The 24,619-nt window shown below is 45.1% G+C and overlaps 1 protein-coding gene across 3 annotated transcripts in view; it reads left to right on the plus strand.

The window, feature by feature from the left end:
• Positions 1-9,174: 9,174 nt before the first annotated feature.
• Positions 9,175-24,619, plus strand: part of CT47C1 (cancer/testis antigen family 47 member C1) — a 41,942-nt gene continuing 26,497 nt past the window's right edge. Inside the window, exons 1-3 of one of the 3 annotated variants that reach the window (XM_084788950.1) lie at positions 9,175-10,230; positions 11,333-11,468; positions 12,086-12,126. In XM_084788950.1, coding sequence (XP_084645076.1) covers positions 9,507-10,230; positions 11,333-11,468; positions 12,086-12,089 — 864 coding nt within the window. In that variant the 5' untranslated portion in view covers positions 9,175-9,506 and the 3' untranslated portion in view covers positions 12,090-12,126. Of the gene's footprint in view, positions 10,231-11,332; positions 11,469-12,085; positions 12,127-24,619 lie in introns of those variants that run through there. The other 2 variants (XM_084788949.1, XM_084788951.1) reach the window with 2 other exon arrangements.

Here is a 24,619-nt window from a genome sequence, read left to right on the forward strand (position 1 = left end):
ATACTCTGCAATGCTGTTAGAACAGAGGGAACATCTTGGACCTAAATTTTGTTTTATTCTATCCCTCTTTCTCCACAAATGTTTCCTGGTCTCACCTGAGCAACACAGAACTTCTCCTGTGAGAACGCCTCCTGTGTTTAGAATTGGAGGTGGCCTTTCAAAGACCCATGGAATTTTTCCCATTTTTGCGGGTCATGTTCTTGCTCTATTTATTGTTGATCTGCTGTCTCTTGATCTTGACAATAAGGCTATCTGCACTGAAACGAATGTTTCAAAATACAACTGAGAACGGGCTGAGGGAGGATGTCATAAAACCTGTGTCCTTATTAGGCATTTAAGGCACTGCTAGAAGTGAGGGGGTGGCGGAATGGCTAAGTGGCTACAGGGGATTGCTGCCAAGACTAATGAGGAGCCCGCTCGATCGCTAGTACCCATACGGTGGAAGGAGAGAACCAACTCTGTAGACTGTCCTATAACCACAACACACGCACTGCAGCACACACCCACACGCATCTTCACAAATAAGTAAGCGTGGAACATAAAAGAAAGAAAAGGCAGTAAAGAATCAGCCAGAGGGAGTTCCTTTCATGAGCGTCAGCTGTGATTTTTCTGCAGGCGCTAAGACCATAAGTAAATTACACAGAGCTCCATATTTAACCAGACTAAAATCTGGACCATTTTTTCCCTGGGCCCTTTGCCATAATCACAGAGAAAACCCAGCCTTGGATGAATCTCTGTTGGGAGGTGGAAAGACGCAGCCCAAGTGTTGGTGTGGGAACCGCAGCGGAGGATAGCTGAGTCATCTCCTTCACTGGAGGGTGACCAGGAAAATAGGAAATTACTATGCACAGTGGATTGTGGGATTGTGCGTTGTTGGCAGCTAGTGAGTGGCAGAGCTGGAATAAGAACCCAGGCAGCTGGCTCTCCCAAGCTGTGTTCTCAACTCCGGGGCTAGCCATCCTCTCGGGAGAGTGCAGAGACTCTCTGTCTCTGTGCCTGCCTGTTCCTAACAGACAATAACTGGTTTTTGTTTTTTTTTTAACTTTTGCGAAGAAGTCTTTCTTCTGTCCCTGCAGTGCCCTGTGATTTTCTCTGTCATTTTACATGGTGTTGCTTCTGGAAAATTTTTCAAATGGGCCTGTCCAACAGGTTGTCTCTGCACCCCTAGTCATTTGGTGAACCTGTCACCACACACACACACACACACACACACACACACACACACACACACACACAGACACACTCAGGTATTCCATCAAATTGAGTTTCTTGCTCATTGCACTAAGGGAGAACATACAGCACACACACTGTGAGTCAGCCCAGCCCCAGGATATTATGGGATTTGGACTTTGGTTGGGTGGTTTGGAGGAAGTGAGCTGCAGTTTGCTCTAGACTGGGCGTGTCAGAAGTCACAGGCATTCTGAAATGGAGTATCTTGATAACATCTTATCCAGCGAGAGGACAGACTAGAGTGGAGCTAAAGGTCTGGTTGGGCAAGCAGCGGTGGGCACTCACGGCAGCTGGGAAAGCAGTGTTGTGCAACTGCTGTGGCTTAGGCAGTATTCACAGTCTGTCTGGATTCAGACCTTACAGAGTGGTCTTGCTTTTGTCTGGATCCGTCATAGTCACAGAGCTGCCTTGTCTGATGCTGGCATCCTGTGTCATTATGTTCTGCAGAACACCAAGACCTACTTTAGTGCTGCAACCATTGCCAGAGCAGCTCCTAGCAACCCCACGGCCTAGCTGATAGCTCTACTTCCACTCCTGAATGGGAAAAAAAAAATGTTTTTCTCAAACTCAGATCACCATTTTCCCAGAAAGCCGTGTGCAGGGAACTTTCTTAGGTGTGTTCTCTGAGTGGGCTCCTGGATTCTTTCACTATGTAGGTTTGCCTACCTTCAAGCCTTTGCTCTTTTGTCCCCACCAAACTATGTGTCACTATCTACCCAGCCTCTGGAATATTTTCTGAGCTAACAGCCTAGCTGAGTTCATCTTCCTGTTCCTGCGATAAACACCAAGACCAAAAACCTCTTGGGTAAAGGTTTCATTGCAGCGTAAAAATTACAGCCTATCACCATCAAGGAAAGCCGGAGTGTAACCTGGAGGGAGGAACTGAAACAGAACCCATGACGGGACGCTGCTTACTATCCTGCTTCCAAATTCATGTTCAGCTAGGTGTCTTAAGACGTGCACCCTAGGTTAACTCCCAGAAGTCTTTGTAGGTCAATGGTGTGTTGAGGCAGTATTTTGCCAAGCAGTACCAAATGGCCTTTTGAAGGTGAATTAACACAGGGCATGGACTGGTGGGTGGCACTCCACAGGGACTTATCTGATTACTGGTTTAGGGCTTCCTAAGCAGTCATTTTCCTTAGGGTCTCTTCTTCTTCTTCTTCTTCTTCTTCTTCTTCTTCTTCTTCTTCTTCTTCTTCTTCTTCTTCAGATTTCTTATCATGCCCACATGCTAGAAGAGGGCATCCGATCTCATTATAGATGGGTGTGAACCCCCATGTGGTTGCTGGGAATCGAACTCAGGACCTTCGGAAGAGCAGACAGTGCTCTTAACCTCTGAGCTATCTTTCCAGCTCCTCTTAGAGTCATTTTCATTTGCAATGCCTCTCTTAATGACTCTTCTGATAATCCACTCAAGACAGCCAAGAATCCCTTCTGGCCAGGCATGGAGATGCACAACTGTTATCCCAGCACTGGGGAAACTAAGGCAGGAAGAGGTTGGGTTTGAGGCAAGCCTGAATTATATAATGAGACTTAAAAAAAAAAAGATAAGGTGTGGTGACACAAGCTTTGAATAACGGAACTCAGGAAGCAGAAGCAGGCTGAACTCTGTGAGTTTAGGGCCAGCGTTTTCTGTATAGAGAGTTTTGAGAGAGCTAGGGAGATCCTGCCTCAAAATGAAAAGAAAATTTTAAATAAAAATAAACTAATAAAATAAAATAAAGACAGACCCCTCCCCTCTGCTAACCACTGGAAATGAGAGAAGGAAAATATTCTTCCTTCCTTCCTTCCTGTCTGTCTGTCTGTCTGTCTGTGTGACCTGAATTTTTTTCTCATTGCTTTAAGCTGTGTAAACTGGGAATGCTGAGAACCTTGCCTGGCTCTTTCTCCCCCTGCCTCTCTGTCCTACATGGGTCTCTGAGACAGCAGCGCAATGAAAGTTTCTGAAGAATTAACAGGCTGCTTGGCTCTCGAACACTGCAAGCTGATGTAGGCCCTGGACAACTCCTCCTCCAAGTTCTTTGTACCACCTTGTTTGGTACCTTCCCCATCAACCCCACTCAGAGGCCTGTAAGTGATGCACAGCATAAGGCAGAGCGTCTGTGCCTGTGCTCTTCCCTCCAAATGTTATTTGAGCATAGTTCCTTTTATATAACACACTTCTGAAAATAGGTATGCCTGTGACTATGTTTGCTTGAACGAAGCAGCTTCCATTTCAGTGTGGATTAGAGTAGGTTGTTGTAAGAAGATACTATGCACCAAATCATACCAGCGAAACATACTGTGTAATTTTTTTTTTCACCACCCTTTTAATGATGCTCCCCTTGGCCTCATTTTACACGAAAGAAAACCGAAGAAGGATGGTTACCAGAAAAAACAGAAGAAGGGATAAGATGGTAAAAGATAAGAGGAAAAGGGTCATGGAAGAAAGAGGATCTTGTGGAGCTTTGTGGAGGGAGGTTAGGAGATAGGGGAAACTTTCGAGCAGGTATGCTTTTGTTATGAACCGAGGACAAGAAAATTAAACCAAGACCTTCATTGCCCAGGTCACTGTCTTAAAATGGGACAGTCTTCAGAATAGTCAAGAAAATTAACACACATACACACACATGCACGCGCGAATACACACACACACACACACACACACACACACACACACACACACACACACACACACACACACACACACACCTTTGATTATTTTTGTCTTTACTGTTGCAGTGAAGGCAAGATTCTAATTTTATATACAGGCGTAGTGTGCCATCTAGTGGCCATCTTTAGAAAGTACACCAGAAGACTGCCACACCTCCAATGGAAAGCTTGAAATAGAGTGAAGTTATGCTATTTTTTAAGAATATGAGATACTGATGTGTTACTACTTTAAAAAATCGTTGAATAATCTTGTATTTTACATACGATGTGAAAACATTTGTGATGCCAGTCACTGACACAGAATGCCTCTGGACAAATCAGGAACTTCAACCTGCCTTCCTTTTTGCATTTTTTTCCTCAAGAGGTCTCTAGTCTTTCCACTGACCACTTCACAGGGTGTGTTTCTATAGCAGGTGCTGGGGACACCGTGTAGCACAATATGAACAATATGTGTGCCTGGTGGCACACAACTTTAATCTCTTCTAATGGAGCTTCCTGTGAGAAATGTGGAATAGTCAATGCCATTCTTTACAAAAACATCAAAGAAACCTCCATTTTCCTAAGGAAACATGATTCCAAAGGCAATCATGAGCAGAAACAATATCGCAGAAGACATCCCTGTATAATTTCAAAGTATACAACAGAGTCACAATAACAAAACAAAGTGGTACTGACACGAAAACAGATCATGGAACAGAGGACAGGCCCCAGATATAATCCTATACAACTCTACCTATTTGCTTTTTGACAAAGATGTAAAAAGTGTATTAAGAGAGAGAGAAAAAAACCTTTAAACAAGTGGTGCTGTGAAATCTGGAGGCCTACAGAAACAAGGGCACTGGATATGTAGCCCTTACCTTATACAAAGCTGAAATTCAAAAGCACCAGACATCTTAGGATAAAATACCTGACACATTGAAACTATGAAAAACATCCAGGATAAAGACTTAGATGCGGAGTTTTGAAATAGAACTAGGTGGGTCCTGGGTATCATGGAGCCTAAAGGAGCCAGTCCAGAGCAGGAGTGGGGTCAATTCCTGTCCAACCCTGGAAATCTCATCTTGAGACTGGTAACAGTGGGGACAATTCCCTCCCCCACCGTGAACCTTCACGCTCGCCCATTGCCTGAGGTCTCCATCATCCCCATAGTTCCCACCCTATCCCCACTGCACCCCAGCCCCCCAGATCCACAGGCAGCAGTCATGAGCCAATCACACTGGGAAGGGCCTGCAATTGGAACCTGAATGGCAGGACTCCAATCACTACAATGAAGCCTACAGTTGACAAATAGGACCTCGTGAAATTAAAAAGCCTCAGCACCACAAAGGAAATTGTTAGCCAAGGGAAGAGATAGCTGGCAGAATGGGAGAAAAATCCTTGTCACCTATACATCTGGCAAAGCATTAATATCTAGAATATACAGAGCACTCAAGAAAGTAATCAGGAAGGAAACAAACAACTCAAACAAAGCAGTGAATTGACCCAATATTAAGTGGTCATCTTTGAAATCATAAACAAACAAGGAACATTATATGGACTGAGTAGCTTGCATTTACATATTTAGGCATGTGCACGTGTGTGTGTGTGAGCTTTTACAAATTACAATTTTTACAATTAACAAAATGGAGGCCATGAATTTGAGAGAAAAAAGGGGATATGTGGAGCTATTGGAGCATAGAAATGGAAGGGAAGAATAATATGATTATATTTAAATTTCAAGAATAAAAATAAATTAAAATAACAGTGAGATAAGAAATAGAATAGGATACTCAAAATAAGAAATACACATGGTCAGTAAATGATTTTTAACTGATCAACAGCCTTATCCTCCAGGGAAATGTAAATTAAAACTACTTTGAAGTCCCATGTCACTCCTGTCAGGACAGCAGTCATTAAAAAAACACCAAATAAGCCAGGCCTGGTGGCACACAACTTTAATTCCAGCACTTGGGAGACAGAGGCAGGAGGATCACTGTGAATTCAAGGCTAGCCTGGTCTACAAACTGAGTCCAGAACAGTCAAGGCTACACAGAGAAACCCTGTGTAAAAACAACAACAACAACAAACAAACAAGAAAGAAGAAACAAAAATAATGCTGGCAGGGATGGGAATACAGGGGGATCTGTGTACACTGTTTTGAGAATGTAAACTAGTGCAGTGACTGTGGAAATCAGTATCAAGGGTCCTAATAACTAAATATAGATTTGTTATATAGCTGAGCTATGCCACTCCTGTGTCTTTACCCAAAGGGCTCTGAGTCAACATATCAGAGAGAGACACTTGCACACCAATGTATATTACAGCACTATTCCCAACAGTTAAGCTGTGGAACCAACCTAGGTGCCCCATGGTGAGGAAATACAAAAGAAAATGTGGCACACATGTATTATTGTAATGGAAGTTTTGGTTCCTTTGTGAACTCGGTTCTGTTCCGTAAAAAGCGTTTTGTTCTAATCCCAAGTGTGGGGTTTCAGTTTGAGCTTTAGCTTGTCCACACCAGTAAATTGTCTCGTGAGGGGCGTGGCTTTTGCCAGCTGTTAAGTCCTTCCTGGTGTAGCAGGGAGAGGGGCTTGGTATAGGGCTCTGAGGCTATAAGTAAGAGCACAGGGAGAGCACAGTGTGGCATGCGGTGTTGTCATGTGGCCTGGCCTGTAACAGTTTGAAGAGACCAGGTGTCACGGTTTGGAGCAGACAGAGAGAAATGTTGGGGGAGCAGTGGCTTGGGGGAGACTGCTGGCTGGTGCTGTTGGAGGAGATGGGTATAGCCCAAAAGAACCCAACTGACCTTAAGCAGCCAGGAGAAGCAGAGGGGCCCCTCTCCCCACGAACCTTCTCTCCCCTATGTAAAGTTGGGAGGTTGGAAGTGAGGCTGAGGCCTAAATACCCCAAAGAAAGAAGAGTTTACTTATAGGAAGATTTTTTTCATCCATTAAAAAAAAATAAGTAGTGTCATTTGGAGGAGAATGAACGCAACTGGGATGATGATGTTAAGTGAGTTCCATCTCAGAAAGACAGAAAGATATTTTGTATCATATATTGTTGCTAAAATGTCTTCCCAACCGAAGATGTAAGCAAGGCCTATCTCTCCTCCTAGGGCCCCTGACTACAAACTGAGGTGTAATTCCATCAAAGTTCACTATGGAGAAGCAGTGAGCTTATTTATTGGGCTTCCTGGCAGAGCATAGGTGAGAGGTGACTTAGAGGTGTGGGCCCTTCTCCTCTATCCAGCCCCACCTGGAAAGCCTTACACAGCAGGAATGAGAGAGAGAGAGAGATAGAGGTGCAGACTCCAGGTGGGGGTGGGGCTACTGTAAAATGTCAACAAGCCTGGCTGGGATAACCTTTTGCTAGAGGGGCTTAGCTGAATGTTCTAAGGAAGCAGTGGTTTGGCTAGGGGAACAGTCACTCAACACACTCTACCTCTGCTTCCAGCTCTTACATTCTTCCCACGCCCCTCTTCAACAGTCCCTGAGCCATGAAGGGGAAGATACTGATGTGCAACTACATTTCTTGTGCTTTAAGAGGGACTGTGTCTCCATTGCTTTCTAGCCATTCCTCCATCTCCAGGTCATAGTCACTGAAGCCACCATTGCACTAGTTGGTGCATCTTGCCTGCCCCTCCTATCACAAAGCATGCAGGATGGGTGGTGGCACACACTTTTAATCCCAGCACTCAGAAAGCCCAGCCAGGGGGAGTCTCTGTGAGTTCAAGACCACCCTGGTCTACCTAGCAAGTTCTAGGACTATATAGAGAGACCATGTCTCAAAAAGGAAAAGAAAAGCACACAGACTCAATGGTTCAATGGCACTTTGAGGGTTACTTCTCCTCAGCATACTTAGGAGCTACTTTTGTAAGTATAGAATCTAGCTCATGGGAGAGGATGCTCCAGGCCCAGTTCTAGCTTTCTTTCTCAAAGTACAGCAACCACAGGATGTAACCTCTTCAGCAGTAGGGTCTAACATGTATGGGTGTTTTGTCTGCATGTGTGCCATAAATGGACGATGGATCCTCTGGGACAAGAGGTACATTGTGAGCCACCTTATGGGTGCTGGAAATTGAACCAGGGTCCTATGGAAAAGCCACTGTGCTCTCTTAACCACTGAGCTTCCTCTGCAGTATATGAACTTGTAATCTTAATAAAATATTCTAAAGGTTTTTACAACGCAAAATAAAGCTGTTTACCAATCAATAGATGAACATTTACAATCAATCTGGATGACAGCAACACTAACATTGAATCCTATTAGACAGTATTGGCCTCCCAAGAGTTCAGTTCTTCTCCTTAATTCCTTTGAAAAGAAAGTAAAGTCTCCTTTTTCATCTAAGAAGATTCAAGTTGCCTAATGAGCTTGGAAAAAACAAAGCTAGTTTAAAAAAATAATACTACGTGAGCTATGATAGCTCTAAATTTACATAAAGATTTTTAGATACACCAAATGTTTTCTTCAAGGCTGCCAAATACAAATACTCCAAACACTATGAGTGTAACATGTATATAATTCCTGGTTGTTTCATGGTTATACTTGCTGTAGGTAGCTTATTGCCTATGTGTGTGATGACACAAAAGTATATGTAAAATATACAAAATATTTAATGACTTAAAAAAGAACCAAAGAAAATAAAAGAAATGTGCTTTTCATATTTAAGTTTAAGGTATCTGTGGAAATTTGTTTTCTCTCCATTTGTGTAAATACATAATAGTCTAGATTTTAGCTTTCTCTGGAAGGTTCAGAGCCTAAAATAGTCGTTCCACTTTACAAAAGAAGTTTCCCTGACTTAGGATCCTTCATTTTAGACAGCTCTAAATTTTGCCCTATAGCCATAGAGTCAAGAGGGTAGGGTCAGGGCTAGAGAGACAGCTCAACAGCTAAGAACAATGCTGCTCTTCCAGAGGACACTAGTTCTGTTCCCAGCGCTGACGTCAGCTTGATCATGTAGCCCTTTCATGCCAGTGCTAGGGGAAACAGATACCTTCTTCTGAGCTGCCTCCCTTAGGTTCCAGCACTGACTTGGCACAGACACTTTAAAAGAGGAGGGGAGAGGAGGGATAGGGACAGCTTTGACTTAATGAGAGGCCTGAGTTTCTAAGGCCACACATAAACAAGCAAAGAAACAAAACTAGAAGGTGTTTCCTAAAATGGAAGGTTTTGGATCAATTATTGGACGATGGCCAATGCCATCTTCACTCATCAACAAATCAGCTTACAGCAGGCTATGTGGTAACAAAACTGTTTACATAACAGTCATAAGCCCCGCCCCCACCCCCTGTGACTCACAGTATAACCCTTGTAGTCCCCGGATGTTAGGAGAGCCTGTCAGGGTGCCATCTGCCTGGGCTGGTGTATTCTGCCACCGCGTCCCTGCTACTTCCATGGGACTATCTCAGGTAACACCATAGACTTTGGTCCTGTCACCTGGGGTGTCTGCCGAAGCTCCCTCTATAACTCTAAGGGCCCTGTGAATGTCTTTAGGAGCCAACATCTTCGTAATCACAATCTTTACCAAAGTGTCCTGGTGGTCGATGCCATAATCCCTCGCATCACCCAGACCTTGGGAGTCCGAGGAGTCAGTATCGTCTTTATCCCACTTCCATCAAGGCCTTGTTGAGGTACTGACTAGTGTCATGTCTAACGCCGGCCATCAAATCACAAACAAAGAGAGCCAAGACAACCCATTAACACTTGAGGGAGAGTGGGTACAAGAGGCGGCAGAAGGTGGCTGCGAGTCCGGCCTGGACGAGGTCTTACCTGGAGGACTTAGTTCCGGACAGGTAGAGAATGTTGGGACTGAAAGAAAATTAGAGTGTGCCGAGGGTGAAGAAAAGTCGAAGGAGGAGGAAGAGGAGGAGGAGGAGGAGGAGGAGGAGGAGGAGGAGGAAGATGAGGAAAGCCCTACAGTATATGGAGATGTGGTGAATACCCGACGTTTTCCAGTTCCTGACTTCCGTAGTATGTTCATGGAGTTAGTCCACGCCATTGTGAATCGTGTGTACAGCAAAAACCACATGCTGATTAGGGACCTGGAAGTGATGGATAGACCTGACACCTCTGCATCTGACCACTCAAGTGAGGCCCAAGTACCACCGGGGCCCATCCCATCAACTGTGAGGGCCTCAGACTATGAGAGTCGGGGATCAGGCATGACCCGGAGCCTGCGGGAAGTTATCTCCACATTTGCAGAGTTTGAGGAGCCTGAAGATCTCGAGGAAGCAGAAGATTGTCACCTGTATGTGCCAGTAGTTAGGGCAGCCCAGGAACCCGCAGAGCAAGGCATAGGAGAGGTGGCAGCAGAAGCTACAGCAGAAGAACCACCAAAGCAAGTCATAAAGCAGATCGTGGCCTCAGACGGTAAGGAATCAGGCCTAGGTGCCTAGAGAAGGCCATCAGTGCTGGGCAGTGGGCAGTGATGGGGAGGAAGGAAATAGGGCAAAGACCAGGCCCGGGAGGGAGGCTGCTGCCTTGGCTAAGGCTGTTCCTTTACTGGGCAGAAACAATTAGCTGTGCTAGGTGCTGGCCTCAGTCAGGTGGGGAAAGGAATGGTTGGATGGCTCCCCTACCTAAGGTCAAACTGTCTGGTTTCTAAAAATATGGTTTATTAGTTGTTATTGTTTTTGCTTTTGTTCATTTGTTGTGAGGGGTGGTGTCTCATTACTTGTTGAGGTTGGGCTGGTCTGGAACTCTCTAGGCAACACAGGGTGATTTTTATTCACAATTTCCTGCCTCTTGGGGGACACTGAGTGCTGGGATTAAAGGCCTATATCACTGGGCTAGTACTATGACAACCTTTTCATGTTTTTGTTCTGAAACAGAGTCTCACACAGGATAGACTGGCCTTGAACTCACTATGTAGGCAAGGTGTCCAAAAGAGAGCTTGGGAGCTAGTAGAAGGGAAGCCTGACAACAAAAGAACCAGAAAATGGCATTCCTCATTTTGAGTCTGTGGCTCTGAAAAGTGTGAAGGTTCTTGGAAATGTGGTTTTCTGCATTGACTTGGTTTGGAAGCACTTGCTGGGAAGGGGAGCCTTAATCTCCTTTGATTGAGGAGAAAAATTGCTTGAGGCAAAACAAGTAGCTTCCTTCCAAAGTTCTGCCCAAGGTGTAATGGGTGCAAGGTGGCTGACTTATCTCCCTGATTTCTTCTTCTAAGGAGAAGAAATGTACTTCATTGCTTAGGATATTTTCTGGTAAAGGGAGAGACATGTCCCTGGGGAAAAGATCACTGGGCAGATGTGTCAAGAGTAGGGAAGTGCAGCCTGAAAACCAGGAAGGAACTCAACTACAGTTGTTTCTGTAGTTACTCATGCACCTGCTGTTTCTGTCAAGGGTAGATGTGGGTGGTGCTATTGGTTGGGAATTAGGCTATTTTGTGTGTGTGCTCCGATGTGAGTGTGTGTGTGTGTGTGTGTGTGTGTGTGTGTGTGTTTTCTAATGGTCTTTCCTGAATACATAGGTGGATGCCATTCTGATGACCGGAATGAAAATTACAGCGTAGTAGATGAGGACGACAGAAAAGAAGAAACGGATAACCAAGAAGCATTTGCTGAAATGGACCCAGATCCTAAAGGCTGCGGAGACAGCAAATCCAGGTTTCTCTGCATAGCTAGGAGCACCAAACACTCCCCCTGTAGTTACTTCTCAGCTGAGCCTTGTTCTTTTCAAATTCTAGTTAATTGAGGAAAACTTGATTTCGAATTAAAACAAAATTCTATTTAACTTTCTTCCTAAAATATCTTAAAATGTGATTAAAACTCAGTGGCCGTCCCTGCTGTTCAAAGCTCGGTTGTCCACGAATCTAAGACTACTAACAAGTGGTAAACCTATTAGACTTAACCCCTGCATCACATCTAGATCAGTCTCTGTTTAGAGAGCAATTGTCAGAAGTAACAGTGGCGCAAACTGAGCCAGGTAGGAGTGGAGTCCTCAGGGCTCCACCACAGTTAGGCCATCACCTATACTAAGTAGGAATCAGTGCCTTTTAGAGCACTACAGACAAATTGTAAAACAGTTAGACACTTCAGGTAGGACCATTTTTAGTTACTAATACCTACCTATTCATTTAGTTATCAAGTTTCATATTTTAAACAAGTCAAAAGAAATGTAGTCTTAATAGGATCATTTAGAATGAAATTGATAATTAAAATTTAAAGGCTAGCTCTTCAAACGATTAAATTTTGTTCTCCTCTTCCTCTTTTTGTCCACACAGCTAAGTGCCTGGTGAACTATGTGGAAGCCAAAGGTCTGGAGGGTAAGGAAGCATCACATGTGCACCTAGTACTGCCTTTTACAGATAGAGGGATTCCTTCACATGCCAACAGAGCCTGTCAAGCAGAATAAACAAGACTGAGGTGTTGGCTTCATGGAGTAGAGGGTGGGGTTAGCATGTGCAAGGCTATGAGTTTGAATCTCAGGTGCCGAGCACAGGGTTTCATGCACACACATGTGCACATGCACATGTGCAGGCACACACTCACATACAAGCGCGCCTGAGCACAAACACACACACACACACACACACACACACACACACACACACACACACCAACAGCCTAAAAGCTGGTGTAATCACGTTTGGTTGCATAAGCACTCTGATAGGCACGGGTTTAATTTATAAGAGGAAAGCATGCTGATTCTCTGTAAGACACTTGAGTAATAGCACAAGCAGCAGGCATGAACAAGGGCTGAACAGTTTCTTAAATATAGGAAGCAGATTAATCTGGTGTAATTGTTTCTTTTCTCTCCTTTTCATCTATAGTGAAGAAAAATAGAAATAATGGATGAAGCATGAACGCTTATTGAACGTCACCAAATTTAGATTGTCCACTTCTTAGCTCAACTTCATCAAAATTGACTTCATCTTAACGTTCGTCATCTGTTAGCGATACTCCTAAGTATAAATTTAACATCACTTGTTCACCTTCCCTATTAGACACTGTCCCGTGCTAAAATAAAGCAGGCATAGTTGGAGGCCACACTAATTCAATTCTCACAGTTTGTTTGACGGGGATAATTTTTCACTATTTCATACTTACTTTAGTACTTTCACTGCAGCCAAATAGGTAAGATGACAAGCTTAAGACTATTTTACAAGCAGGAATATGAAGTTTCAGGCTTTAGTTAAAACTCCATGATACTGTCCAGTTACACGTGCCTTTTATCTGTTACAAATATATTTGAAAGTATTTACTAAAGTAGAAAAAAGATTTTGAAAAGAAAGAACAGAAATGTTGGTAGCTTTTATTTAGATAAATACTTGTGAATCATGTCTGCTTTTTGCTTCTCTGGCCAGGTTATTGTAACTGAAGAGCATACTTGTTTTAGTTATTTTATTATGCTCCAAGTGCAATTAGATGTCAATTCTGCAACAGGTTTAGTATGTGGGGTAGCCAGGCTTTAAAGCTCTGTTCTCTCCTACATAAGCCACTACTTTCCTGTACCTACTGAATACTTAACATAAAGCTAGTCTCATTGGACACATGCTGTGTGAAAAACATAAGGGACAGTAGCCCAATTCTTTGAGAATTTCAAGAGAGAGAACTTACACCTTTTGTTTTGCTTTTCTTTATGTGTGTGTATGTCAGCATGTGTCTGGGCGCTCATACAGAGCATGAGAGGGGACACAATGCCTTGGAGATGGAGATATAAGAGGCTCCTAGACATAGGAGCTGGGCACTGAGCAGCAAGGCCTCTTCAGCACTAAGCCGTCTCTCCAGTCCCTGCAATGCCTTCTTAATTTGCTGTTCTCTTTATCAGAATGTATTCTTCATCTCTTCTCATTGTTCTCCTCTGAGTTTAGCTACTGTTTGTCAGTTATTGGGATAGCTGTGCTGGCTTTTGTTTTTCCAGTCTCATTTGTTTGAAATGCTTTACTCTATCCTTTCACTGTAAGGCGCTGCCCGTGCTTAAAGCTGAGATGACCTTCTTGTTGGCAACAGAAAGATGGATTTTGTTTTGTAATTCACTGATGTAACCTGTGTCTTTTGGTTGAAGTAATGATTATTCGAAGGTGTGTGATAGCTGCTGTCTTTTTTGCTTGTGCTCCTAGTCTTGTTTTGGGTTTTAGTAGCTACAGCTTCATTTGGTTTCAGCCTATGGCCTCTCGGCTACACCTAGTAGTCTTTTCATTTGGACCTACTGCTTTTAGTATTCTCTGAGGGTCTGGTTTGGCAGGCGTGAGTTATTTTAAAGCTTGTTTGTATCATGTAAAATTGTCATTTCTTCTTCAACTCTGGCAGATAGTTTGACTTGACAAAGTTAGCTCAGATTGGCACCTGTGGCCTCTTACATCTTGGAGTGCATTGCTTTATGCTTTTCTGACTTTAACAGTTTCTACTGAGACCTCGGCTCTTACTGTAAATGGGTTTTCCTTTCTGAGCCCAGTGAGTTTTATATTCATAGTTATTTTATTTTATTTTATTTTTTCACAATTATTTTAATTAAAATATAATTATATCATTTCTCATTCACTTTCTCCCTTAAAATCTTCCCATATGCTCCCCGATTTCTTTAAAATTCATGTCCTCTTTTTAAAAAGTTGTTTCTGTTGTTCTGTGTATACCTAAATAACAACCTGCTTAGTCCTTATGTTGCTCGGGTGCCTATGAGTTCAGGGATGATCAGCTGGTATTGTTGTCTAGTTAGGACCCTGTGAACTTTCACCCTTCCATGGTACTATTTCATGCTGCCTTCAACATCCTCTCTTCATTCTTTATATTTAGCAATAATTATAAAGATGTCTTGAAGATGCATGCAATCCCACCACCTCTGGAGGCAGAGGCAGGACAGACATCTCCATGTTAAAAAAAAAATTGAAAAAAACTAAAACCATGCTTTCTTTTATACTCAAAGTTTAGATTTAAATGTGTGTGTGTGTGTGTGTGTGTGTGTGTGTGTGTGTGTGTGTTGTTTCCCTGACAGGAAAAATGCTCCAAGATTCCACCTTATCCATGACAGAATGAGAAAAGGGCTTTGATAAAGAAAATAAGTGGCAGGACAGGTGTGATGGCACATGTCCTTAATCCCAGCACACAGGGAGGCAGAGGCAGGAAAATTGATGTGAGTTCAAGGCCAGCCTGCTCTACAAAATGAGTCCAGGACAGCAGGGATACACATAGAAACCCTGTCTCTAAAAACCAAAAAGAAAGAAACATGAAAATAAAGAAGGAAGAAAAAGAAGTGGCAATGATGAGAGAAAGTCTAAGTCTTATGCACTGCTGAGGGTGATGTAAATTGCCCCGGCCTATGTGGACTTGAGCATGGATGGTTCTTAAAAAGCAATAAGCAAAATAAAATAAAAATTGAACTAACAGATAACCCATACCCGTTTCCACAGTGGCTGAGACAGTTTACATCACCCTTGGCAGTGTATAAGACTCATCAACAAAGCACACAGCTATATACACAGACATCATATTCCTACAGTATTCAAATTAGCTAAGAAATGGAGTCAGCATTGCTTTTCAACACATGAGTGCATCAAGAAAACATAGTGCACATACTCACTAAATCTTCTTTTAGTTCATTTTTATATATGAAATTTCAGTGTGTAGGGGCACCTGCTGCTAGGCCTAAGGACCTGACTTTAATCCATCCGCCCCCTTCCCCCCCCCCCCCCCCCCCCCCGCTTCACCTAATGCAAAGAGATAAATGGTGCCTGAATGTTGTCCTCTGGATTACACACACACACACACACAGAGAGAGAGAGAGAGAGAGAGAGAGAGAGAGAGATTCATGTGCTCACATACACACAGACAAAATAAATAAATATATAGTCAAACCTTTAAATTGAAATTATTACATTATCAGGAAAATTGAAGGAACTGGACATCACCATGTTAAACAAAATTTAGAAATATGAATACTTTTTTATGTTCCATATTTAGATTTCAATGTGCGTGCATATGCGTATGTGTTCGTGTGTGTATACTCTTGTGCAAGTAATAAAATTAGCAAGTGGAAGATGAAGGAAAGAAAGAGACCTTGGGAAGTGAAAGAGGAGAAGAAGAAAATAATGAGAAAATATGATATGAAAATCAGCTGAAATGTTAATGTCTCGCTATAAATCCGAGTAAAATGTATTCTAAAATGTCAGGCCACCAAAAGGAGCACATAATAAAATTTCTCTGGATGAGAAAATCATTTCTAGTTTAGCATAAAGCTAGTTTTCACTGCCATGAAAAAGGCAAAGTTGTTGATTTTTGCAACATAAAAATGAAAAGCTGCATAATTATAAACATTAACCAACTTACAAAAGCAAAGCCAACCAGGTAGTATTTTCAAGAAATTCCTAATGGTTTCTACTGTAGGGCTGAAAATAGTTTATAAATTGCACCAGGAAGGAAACACATAGTTCTGTGTGACTGGGAAGTACTGAGGTCTGACTATGCCTCAGGTGTGGAGGTGGCCCCCTGGAATCCTCTGAGCTGCCCTAATGCTGTGATGACAAACACAAGTCACCACCTCGTTGGCGCTATGATCCAAACTCGGGGTCCCCTGCTTGAGCAACAAGAACTTTACTCAGTGAACCATCTCCCCAGCACCTAAAAATATGGTCAGACCTGGTGGGGGAGGAGGACCCCACCTGCGAGAGGTCTAGGAGATGGGAATAGAGTGGGAAAGGGAGGGAGGGTGGGAATAGGAAGATAAGAGTGAGGGGATTACAACTGGGGTGTAATGTGAATAAATTATAACAATAATAATAAAAAAGAAAGTAGGAGTCAGAGGATAAAGAGAACTCTGTGCAATGCTAAAAACAAAAAAGTAATCTTTTGCCACTTCAAAGCATCTAAATTCTCAGTCTTCATGGAAACTTTTTACCTTTTGCTGAAATTTGAGACACATGCTTTTAAAACTATTCTGCTTGCTAGAATCAACACCAAGTGGAAACTGACAAATTACTCCCTTGAAACATGTCTGGGGATCAAGTCTATTCTGACTCCCTATATGATCCAGAAAAGACATAAACTCAGTATGGACACTATGTGTGTTTGAACCTGAAAAAAAAAGTAGGAAATGGCCTGCCTATCACTGTCTATCACTGGATGATAGACACATCACTCTTCCATTTTCAGCAAATGAGTTTAGAGTTTATTATGCAAAGGGAAGGGGAAGTGGCTCTTGGCTGATCCTTGGCAACACTGCCCCCTATCGTCTTCCACACAGCTTCCTTTCTCTTCTACTTATGGAATGAAGTTTGGGTTTTCTGTTCCTGAGATTGTCCATCCATCTTCCCATGGGACTCCTCAGATGACACTTAATAGAATGCTAACCTATAGGTTATCTCCACAGCACCTACTCAACCTACACAACCCTCACCACTACCATAGCCTCCACCTCGTTTTTTTAAGATTTATTTATTTATTTGTTTGTTTGTTTGTTTATACAGTCCTCTGCCCGAAAGAGGACACCAGATCACATTATAGATGGTTGTGAGCCATGATGTGACTGCTGGAAATTGAACTCAAGACCTTTGGAAGAACAGGCCATCTCTCCAGCTCCATAACATCCGCTTCTAATCTCAGCCCCTATGCCGATGCTGCTCCTGTCCAGCAGGAAAGACACCAACACTGGGAACTCTTCTTGCAGCAGTTTTTATTCAGGATCCTGGAGTGACCCCGGGAAAAGCTCCCACAGAACCTTTTATAGTGTGCCTGTCCTATCAGAAACTGCCACGTCGCCACTCCTGGTTGGTGCATTCGGATCACACCACCTCACGCCATGTCTTGTCAGATCACACCACCTGACGCTATGGCTTGTTTGAATCATGCCACCTCACGCCATGCCTTCAGGCATGCGCATAAGGGGCTTGCTCACTGCGCATGCGCAAAAAGGGACGCACTGCACATGCACAAAGGTTCACTCACTGCGCATGCGCAAAAGGGGGCACATTGCGCCGGGGGAAGCAGCAGGGGGTGCTGCTATCTGTGGCTCCCCACAGTTCCCCCTTATTCATTAAATTTTGAGCAAGTGGCACAGAGAATGCCTGGTAGGTTGTCCCCCCTGCAATGGAGAAATAGGCTGACAAGATGGTTGACCATTGGCCTTATAGCCCGTCCCCAACTTTTTCTTCTTCTCCTCCCTCGCTTTATTAGAAAAGGAGGTAGATGGATCCATCATATATAGGTGAGCTTGGGTCCCCGAAGGGAGCGGGCACTAACCAGAGGGGGGAAGCATTGACCTGATCCTCCTGGGGCCACATTGGCCTGTCAAGATGTCTTTTTGAGGAGGAGAGGGGGGTCCTGATCTGCTGTCTGTGGGCATCCCCAACATACAGCGAACAAGACAGTTTCCGACATCAACCTCTATGCAATCAGGTTTACTTCTCGGGGGACTCAGAGTCGGACAATCGGGTCCTCCCCCTGCGGTACCTTGTCCTACACCCCTTGCAGGTGCCCATGCCTTACGGCAGGCAATATCTGAGTATTTGCCATTCTCACCATGCCAAGGAAGGGGAAACAGAAGCACATTAGTGTCATGGCCTTGGTCTGCCAAGTGCATGGGGGATCTATACCCGTCATTGACTACGTCTCTATCATGCCAAGCCACATTTGAGGAGATTGCCCAGCCTCCAGTGCAGCAAATGCTTGCATCATAGAGGCCTGCGTGCGATGTTGGCGGGCGTGCATCCTGCATATGCACCAGAGTGCTAGGCAACTGACAAGGACCAGACACACTGTCAAAGCTCTTATTCCCGCCCAATCCTCCCGATGAGAAAAGGCGTTCTGGAACCACTGCGACAGCCCAGAGACTATGGAGTCAGTTCGTGTAGAATTGATGTACACCATGGAGAGACGCAGTTCCTGCAGGGGACTATCCAGGCTTCTGCTCCAGTTACCTGCAAGATACTGGAAGAGACTGCTAGACAAGTTAATAATCTGAAAACATAAGCTTCCTTTAAGGGGAAAGCCCATATTTTCTGTATCAGGTGAAATCTCTTTTGTTAACGAAACATTGGTGGTGAAGATTCTTGGGAAAATTGCAGTTGTATGTAATACTGGTAATGGTTTTGGAAAACCTGACAAGATTTTCCACCTATACTCAGGCTGTGTCATGGAGCCCGGAATGTTAATAAGGCCTTGTAATGTAGTAGAACTACGGCCAATTAGTAGTCCCACTGTGTCTTTTGGTAGAGGGCCAGTGAAATCAGTGGCTACCAACTGAGGCCCCATTTGTGGGGTCAGTACGAGTCTGGTGGTGGAACAGAGGTCGAGGCCTGCGCTCCCTCTAGTAGCTCTCCGGGGCGTTGCCATTCTATGGGAGAACACAGACTCGGCCACTGTTCTGGAGCTCTGGTCTCCTCCATTGCCCCATATATTTGAGGGCCCTGAGGACAAGGGCCCCGTGTCCCATTTTTTGGCCATGCTCCCCTAAATCCTGCTGCTAGTGGTTGACAATTAATGTCTTTTACTGACCGACATTCATTAGCCCAATGATTTCCTTTCCTGCATTTGGGACAGAGGCCAGGTGTACGTGGAGGAGGATTTTGACTAGTCTGATTAATCCCCTTGGGACACTGGTGTCTGAAATGTCCTTCTTTGCCGCACTTGAAGCAATTTTGAGGACCAGTAATTCCCTTTCTATTCCTTCCCTGGGCTGCCTGCATCACGGCTGCAGCCAATCTTGTATTTGATAATGGTCCTCCTATCTCTCTGCAGATCTTTAACCACACATCTAAAGATTTATGTTTGTATGGATTTATAGCTTGTCTACACTCCTTGGTACATTGCTCAAAAATAAGTTGTTTTATCAAAGGCATTGCAGTATCTGGGTCGCCGAAGATCTTTCCAGCGGCATCAACTAATCTGGCCACAAAGTCCGCAAATATTTCATTGCCTCCTTGAATAATTTTTGTGAGATTTCCAGATACTTCCCCTCATTTAGGAAGGCTTTCCATGCCCTTGTGCCAATAAAATTAATTTGTTCAAAAACTTGCGCAGGATATCCTGTCTGTTGGTTAGGGAAACGTCCCTGCCCCATAAGCATATCCTGGTCCCATGCTGGTTGTCCGTTAGCTGCATTGGCAGTTGCCTGCTCAGCTGAGAACTCAATGTAATAAGCTTTCCAATCTAAATAGGTGCCAGGTGAAAGGCAGGCTCGTGCTAAATTTTGCCAATCTGAGGGTGTCATGCAATGTCTCCCTAGGGACTCCAACTGCGCCATAACAAAGGCTGCGGTCGTGCCATAAGCATGAACAGACTCAGCCAGTCTTTGGACAATTTTAAAATCCAAGGGTTCGTGATAACGATTCCCTTGTGCATTCTGAAAAACTGGGTAACAATGAGGGGCATTTTGCAAATGAAATTGCCTCCATACCTCAGGACAGGCAGACCTACCTCCCCCTGGTATTTGGGGCGGGGGTCTTATTCCGCCTGGAGATTTAGGTGATTCTAGTTCAGGAGCTGACGGCTGCATAATCTTAGTCTCCTTCTTTTTTGGTATAATAATGCTACCTAGCTGTTCAGCCAACTCCTCTAATTCTTCATCCTCGGGGCCAGAATCGTCCCCTTCAAACTGTTCCTCTTTCACTTTCCCCAAAATATAATTCCCCATTTTGTCCGGGCCCCGGAACTTTATTGTCTCAAAGCCTGAGAACTTAACAGTTATGTCCCACTGACCAGGAACTTACCAGCTAGCTGCCCTGGCTGCCGCAAGTTCTGAGATTCCCCGTATGGGCCACCAAAATGCCGATGCCGCTCCCGTCCAGCAGGAAAGACACCAACACTGGGAACTCTTCTTGCAGCAGTTTTTATTCAAGATCCTGGAGTGACCCCGGGAAAAGCTCCCACAGAACCTTTTATAGTGTGCCTGTCCTATCAGAAACTGCCACGTCGTCACTCCTGGTTGATGCATTCGGATCACACCACCTCACGCCATGCCTTGTCAGATCACACCACCTGACGCTATGACTTGTTTGAATCACACCACCTCATGGCATGCCTTCAGGCATGCGCATAAGGGGCTTGCTCACTGCGCCGCGCATAAGGATTACTCACTGCGCATGCGCAAAAGGGGGCGCATTGCCCCGGGGAAGCAGCAGGGGGCGCTGCTATCTGTGGCTCTCCACACCCCTACTCTCACCACTCCTGCCCTTATCCCCTCATCCCCCTTCATTACCTGAGTCCCCATCTCTTACCTCAGCTCCTCAACCATTTCCCCCCCTGGGTTCCTCTCCCTCAGTCCCTACTACTCCCCCCACCCCTGGCCTCAGCCCCTAACCCTCATGTAGGTTTTCATCATTCTTTTCAGATCCCCTCACCTCAGCTTCTACTTCTCCCTTCAGCCATTCCTTCACCTCAGCCCCAGTGTGCTCTCTTCTCCCTCCCTGCCCCCCCTCTCTTTTGACTCCCCATCCCAGCACTTTTACCCCCACCAGCTCTCTTTTTAAGGCGCCCCTCTCACTTCAGGCTCTAGCTTTCTTTTCAGCCCCTTTACCTCAGCACTAGCTACTCACCTTGACACCTACCCTTCAGCCCCAACACCTCAGCCCCTCCAGCCCCCTTAGTCTCAGGCATGCATTATCTCAACCTGAACCCAACACCTCAGTTCACCACCCATCATCATTACTCCCCACCTCTCCTGTCAGCCTTTACCCCTCATCTCAGCTGGCCTGGAACCTCAGCCCTCACCTAGTCTCCATCTACTCTTTGCAGCCACCCTTTGCCACGACCCCACCCTTCACCTCAGCCCTCACTTCTCCACTTGGCTCTCACCCCTCTCCTCAGACCTCCTCTCACTTCAGTCTCCCTCTCAGCTCAGCTCCATTCCTTTCAGCACACTCTCTCATTTCAGCTCCCTTTCACTGAACCCCACTCTTCTTCCCCACCCACACCCCATCACCTCAGTCCCTACCCCTTCCTGAGCCTCCAGCCTTCACTTCAGCTTTCCTTCTCACCTCAGCTACCATCAGCTCCTTTTCTTCACTCAGCTGTCATTTCTTACTCCACCCATGGGCTCTCCTCACCTGCAGAGAGCATGGCATCTGCAGGCACCATCTTCACTACAGTAATTGTTTTCTTCATGGACCTGGTGGTTGCCTATTGATGTCATGCCAGCCCCAGAGGAGGGAAACTGGGCCCTATGGAGTAAAAATACTAGGTGAGCTGGTGAGTGTTAATATACACTTAGAGACAGTAATGAGATAGGATGACGTTCCAACCAGGCCACATGGCATTGATGACCTGGGAAGCCAAGTTGCTGAGTAATAGAAGGTCCCACAGGTTTGAGAAAGGCCTCAGGGAAGACTGAGGTGGAGATGCATTGGCCCTGGTGAGAGATCAAGAGAGATGCTTTTGAGAAAGAGTAGGCTGTTATATCTCAAAGCGAGGAGGCAAACCAGGACCGAAGTAGAGCACGACTGCACACAACTTTCAGGTCCCCACAGTTCGCTTTCTTTTCATAGTTTTGGAAATTTGCACTCCATTCTGCACCTTGTCTACTATACCACATCTTCCACCACATCATTCCTTCCAGGTGATCCAGAGGTTAAAAATGACGGTTGCTCTGTGGAACAGTGAAAGCCAAGGTCTAGGCCTACTCCTGGGCCTGATCATGGGCTTGAGCCTGACGTTTAGCCTGGAAGTTACTCTAGCCTTCCCCCTGGGACTGCTCTTGTACATCTGTCTTGGCCTAGGCCTGCAGGAAAAGGCTTCTGCAGTCACAGGACACAAGGAGGTAAACGCAGACAAGGAAGCAAAAATAAGCAGATGCAGCTTCTACTGCCAAGTTTTCTGTGAAGTCAGCAACAAAGGAGGAAGAAAGGGAAGAACAGGTAGAGGAGGGTATGTGTATACTGGTGACAGGTGTTAGGGGTGAGGAACCACAGGGTCAACTGGATGCTGGCAAGGCACTAAGTGGTGACAACGGAGCAAGGCAGGAAGAGGTCCATGGGAGGGTGTCAGGGAGGCATCCTGGCTGTAGACTCTGCATAAGCAGCAGCCTTTGTGCCTACCCCATCTTTTGGCCATGTTCAGCTCTGGCCTAGGCCTGGGGAAGTGGTAGATGTTCTTTTCTCTAAATCTGAAGCTATGGAGAAAAAGCCAAGATTTATAAGGACTTTTAAATTTCCAAGGGAGCTGAAATTCCAAGTGCAACCTGTGAACCCCCAGTTTACTGTTCATGGAAAATAGGTGGGGGGGTGGGGCATATACATGGGAGAAAATGAAAAGAAAGAAAGCCTGAAGGGAAAAAAATAACAGCAGATGTATTTCTCATAATGAGATTTTTGGCGGTTTTGTTTGTTTGTTTGCTTTGCTTTGCTTTGTTTTGTTTCAAGACAGGGTGTCTATGTGTAGCCTTGGCTGTCCTGAACTCATTTTGTAAACCAGGCTGGCCTTGAACTCCCACCCACTTCTGCCTCCCAAGTGACATGTACTACTGCCCCAGTTGTGGAGGATACACTAAAAAGTTACACCTGAGGTAAGTGCAGAGATTCCTCAATACACTCATCCAAAATGGCAAAGCAGGGTGAAGAGGCCATGAGGTCTCTGCTGTCCCTGACAAGCACTACAGAAGCCAGGAGTGTGAAGCATGCAGGTTTGTCATTTCAACAGAAGGCATTTCCACCCAAAAGCCTGGGCCCTGCCTGTGGTTAATAGCCTGGTGATCTGTGCCACCTGCAGGGCCAGGCAACACCAAAATCTCCCAGGTGTTTACCTCACACCCTCCCTCCCTAGACCTTCATCCTTACTTTTGTTTCACAGTCAATAGAACCCTTCCTTAGGACAGAGGTCAAAACGTACTTTATCTCCTGGTGACCTCCATACTGGAACCTCACTAGACCCTAAGCCCCTACTCTAGGCAACCCATCCTCCTGGGAGAGGTCACGTGTACACTGTAAAGGAGTTTCTGTGCAGTTAAAACCAAATCTTCCTTCTACACGTGAAATTGAGATGACTGTTACCCGGAAACTTTCCTCCAAATTTGTACTGTACTTAGCCAAGTCTAAAATAAACTGCTCAGGGCAGACTCTACAAGTCTGAACCAACACCTGCTAATTAACGCATGCTGGGACAGGATCCCCTTCTTGCCTCACGAGGATTATTACTGTGCCTGCCACAGCTTTTGCAGGGACCCCATGATGGTCCACACCTCTCTGTGTGGGACCTGCAGTCTCCCGGGGGTCCCTTCTATTTGCACCTGGACCTCACCTCACAGGCTGAGCGTTGACTCTACCACACACAAACCTAATCTCATCCCCCAAACTCTGAAACAGTTTCCACATCACACAACTTTCCCCAAAGTATCCTCTGGCAACCAGCCACCCACTGGGATGGTCCTATCTCAACACCCTCAACTCATAAACCTCTTTCACTTTAGAAGAAGGTAACACCTAGCCTCATCCTGTCCCCACAAGTGTGATGCTTTTTCATAGGCTGGAATAGCACCTATGCAGGAGAAAGGCCCAGCAGGTGGGCTTAGCTGGTGCACATACAGGACTGTGGGGGCGGTGCCAGGCACATATGAAACAGGGAACCACTTAGATTAGGTGGCCATGCTTTGCCACATCCCCCTGAGAGCCATCTTCCCCTCAGAGGGTTATCCCAGCTGGGTAGGCCCAGCTTCCCTGAATGGAATGGCATCTGATTAGGTGGAGACAGGGAACGGGATGCAAGAGCCTGGTCCAAGGTGCTGAAGGATGAGACCCATCCAGTATTCAAGCACCTGTGGCTTAGGCTTGCAGAAGGGTGTACATGACTGAACTGGGGAACTACAGTGCCAAGGGACAGAAGGATCCGGAATGCCC

This window comes from Acomys minous (assembly GCF_964271855.1).
Source record: "Acomys minous genome assembly, chromosome: 7".
In the NCBI taxonomy this organism is placed as follows: domain Eukaryota; kingdom Metazoa; phylum Chordata; class Mammalia; order Rodentia; family Muridae; genus Acomys; species Acomys minous.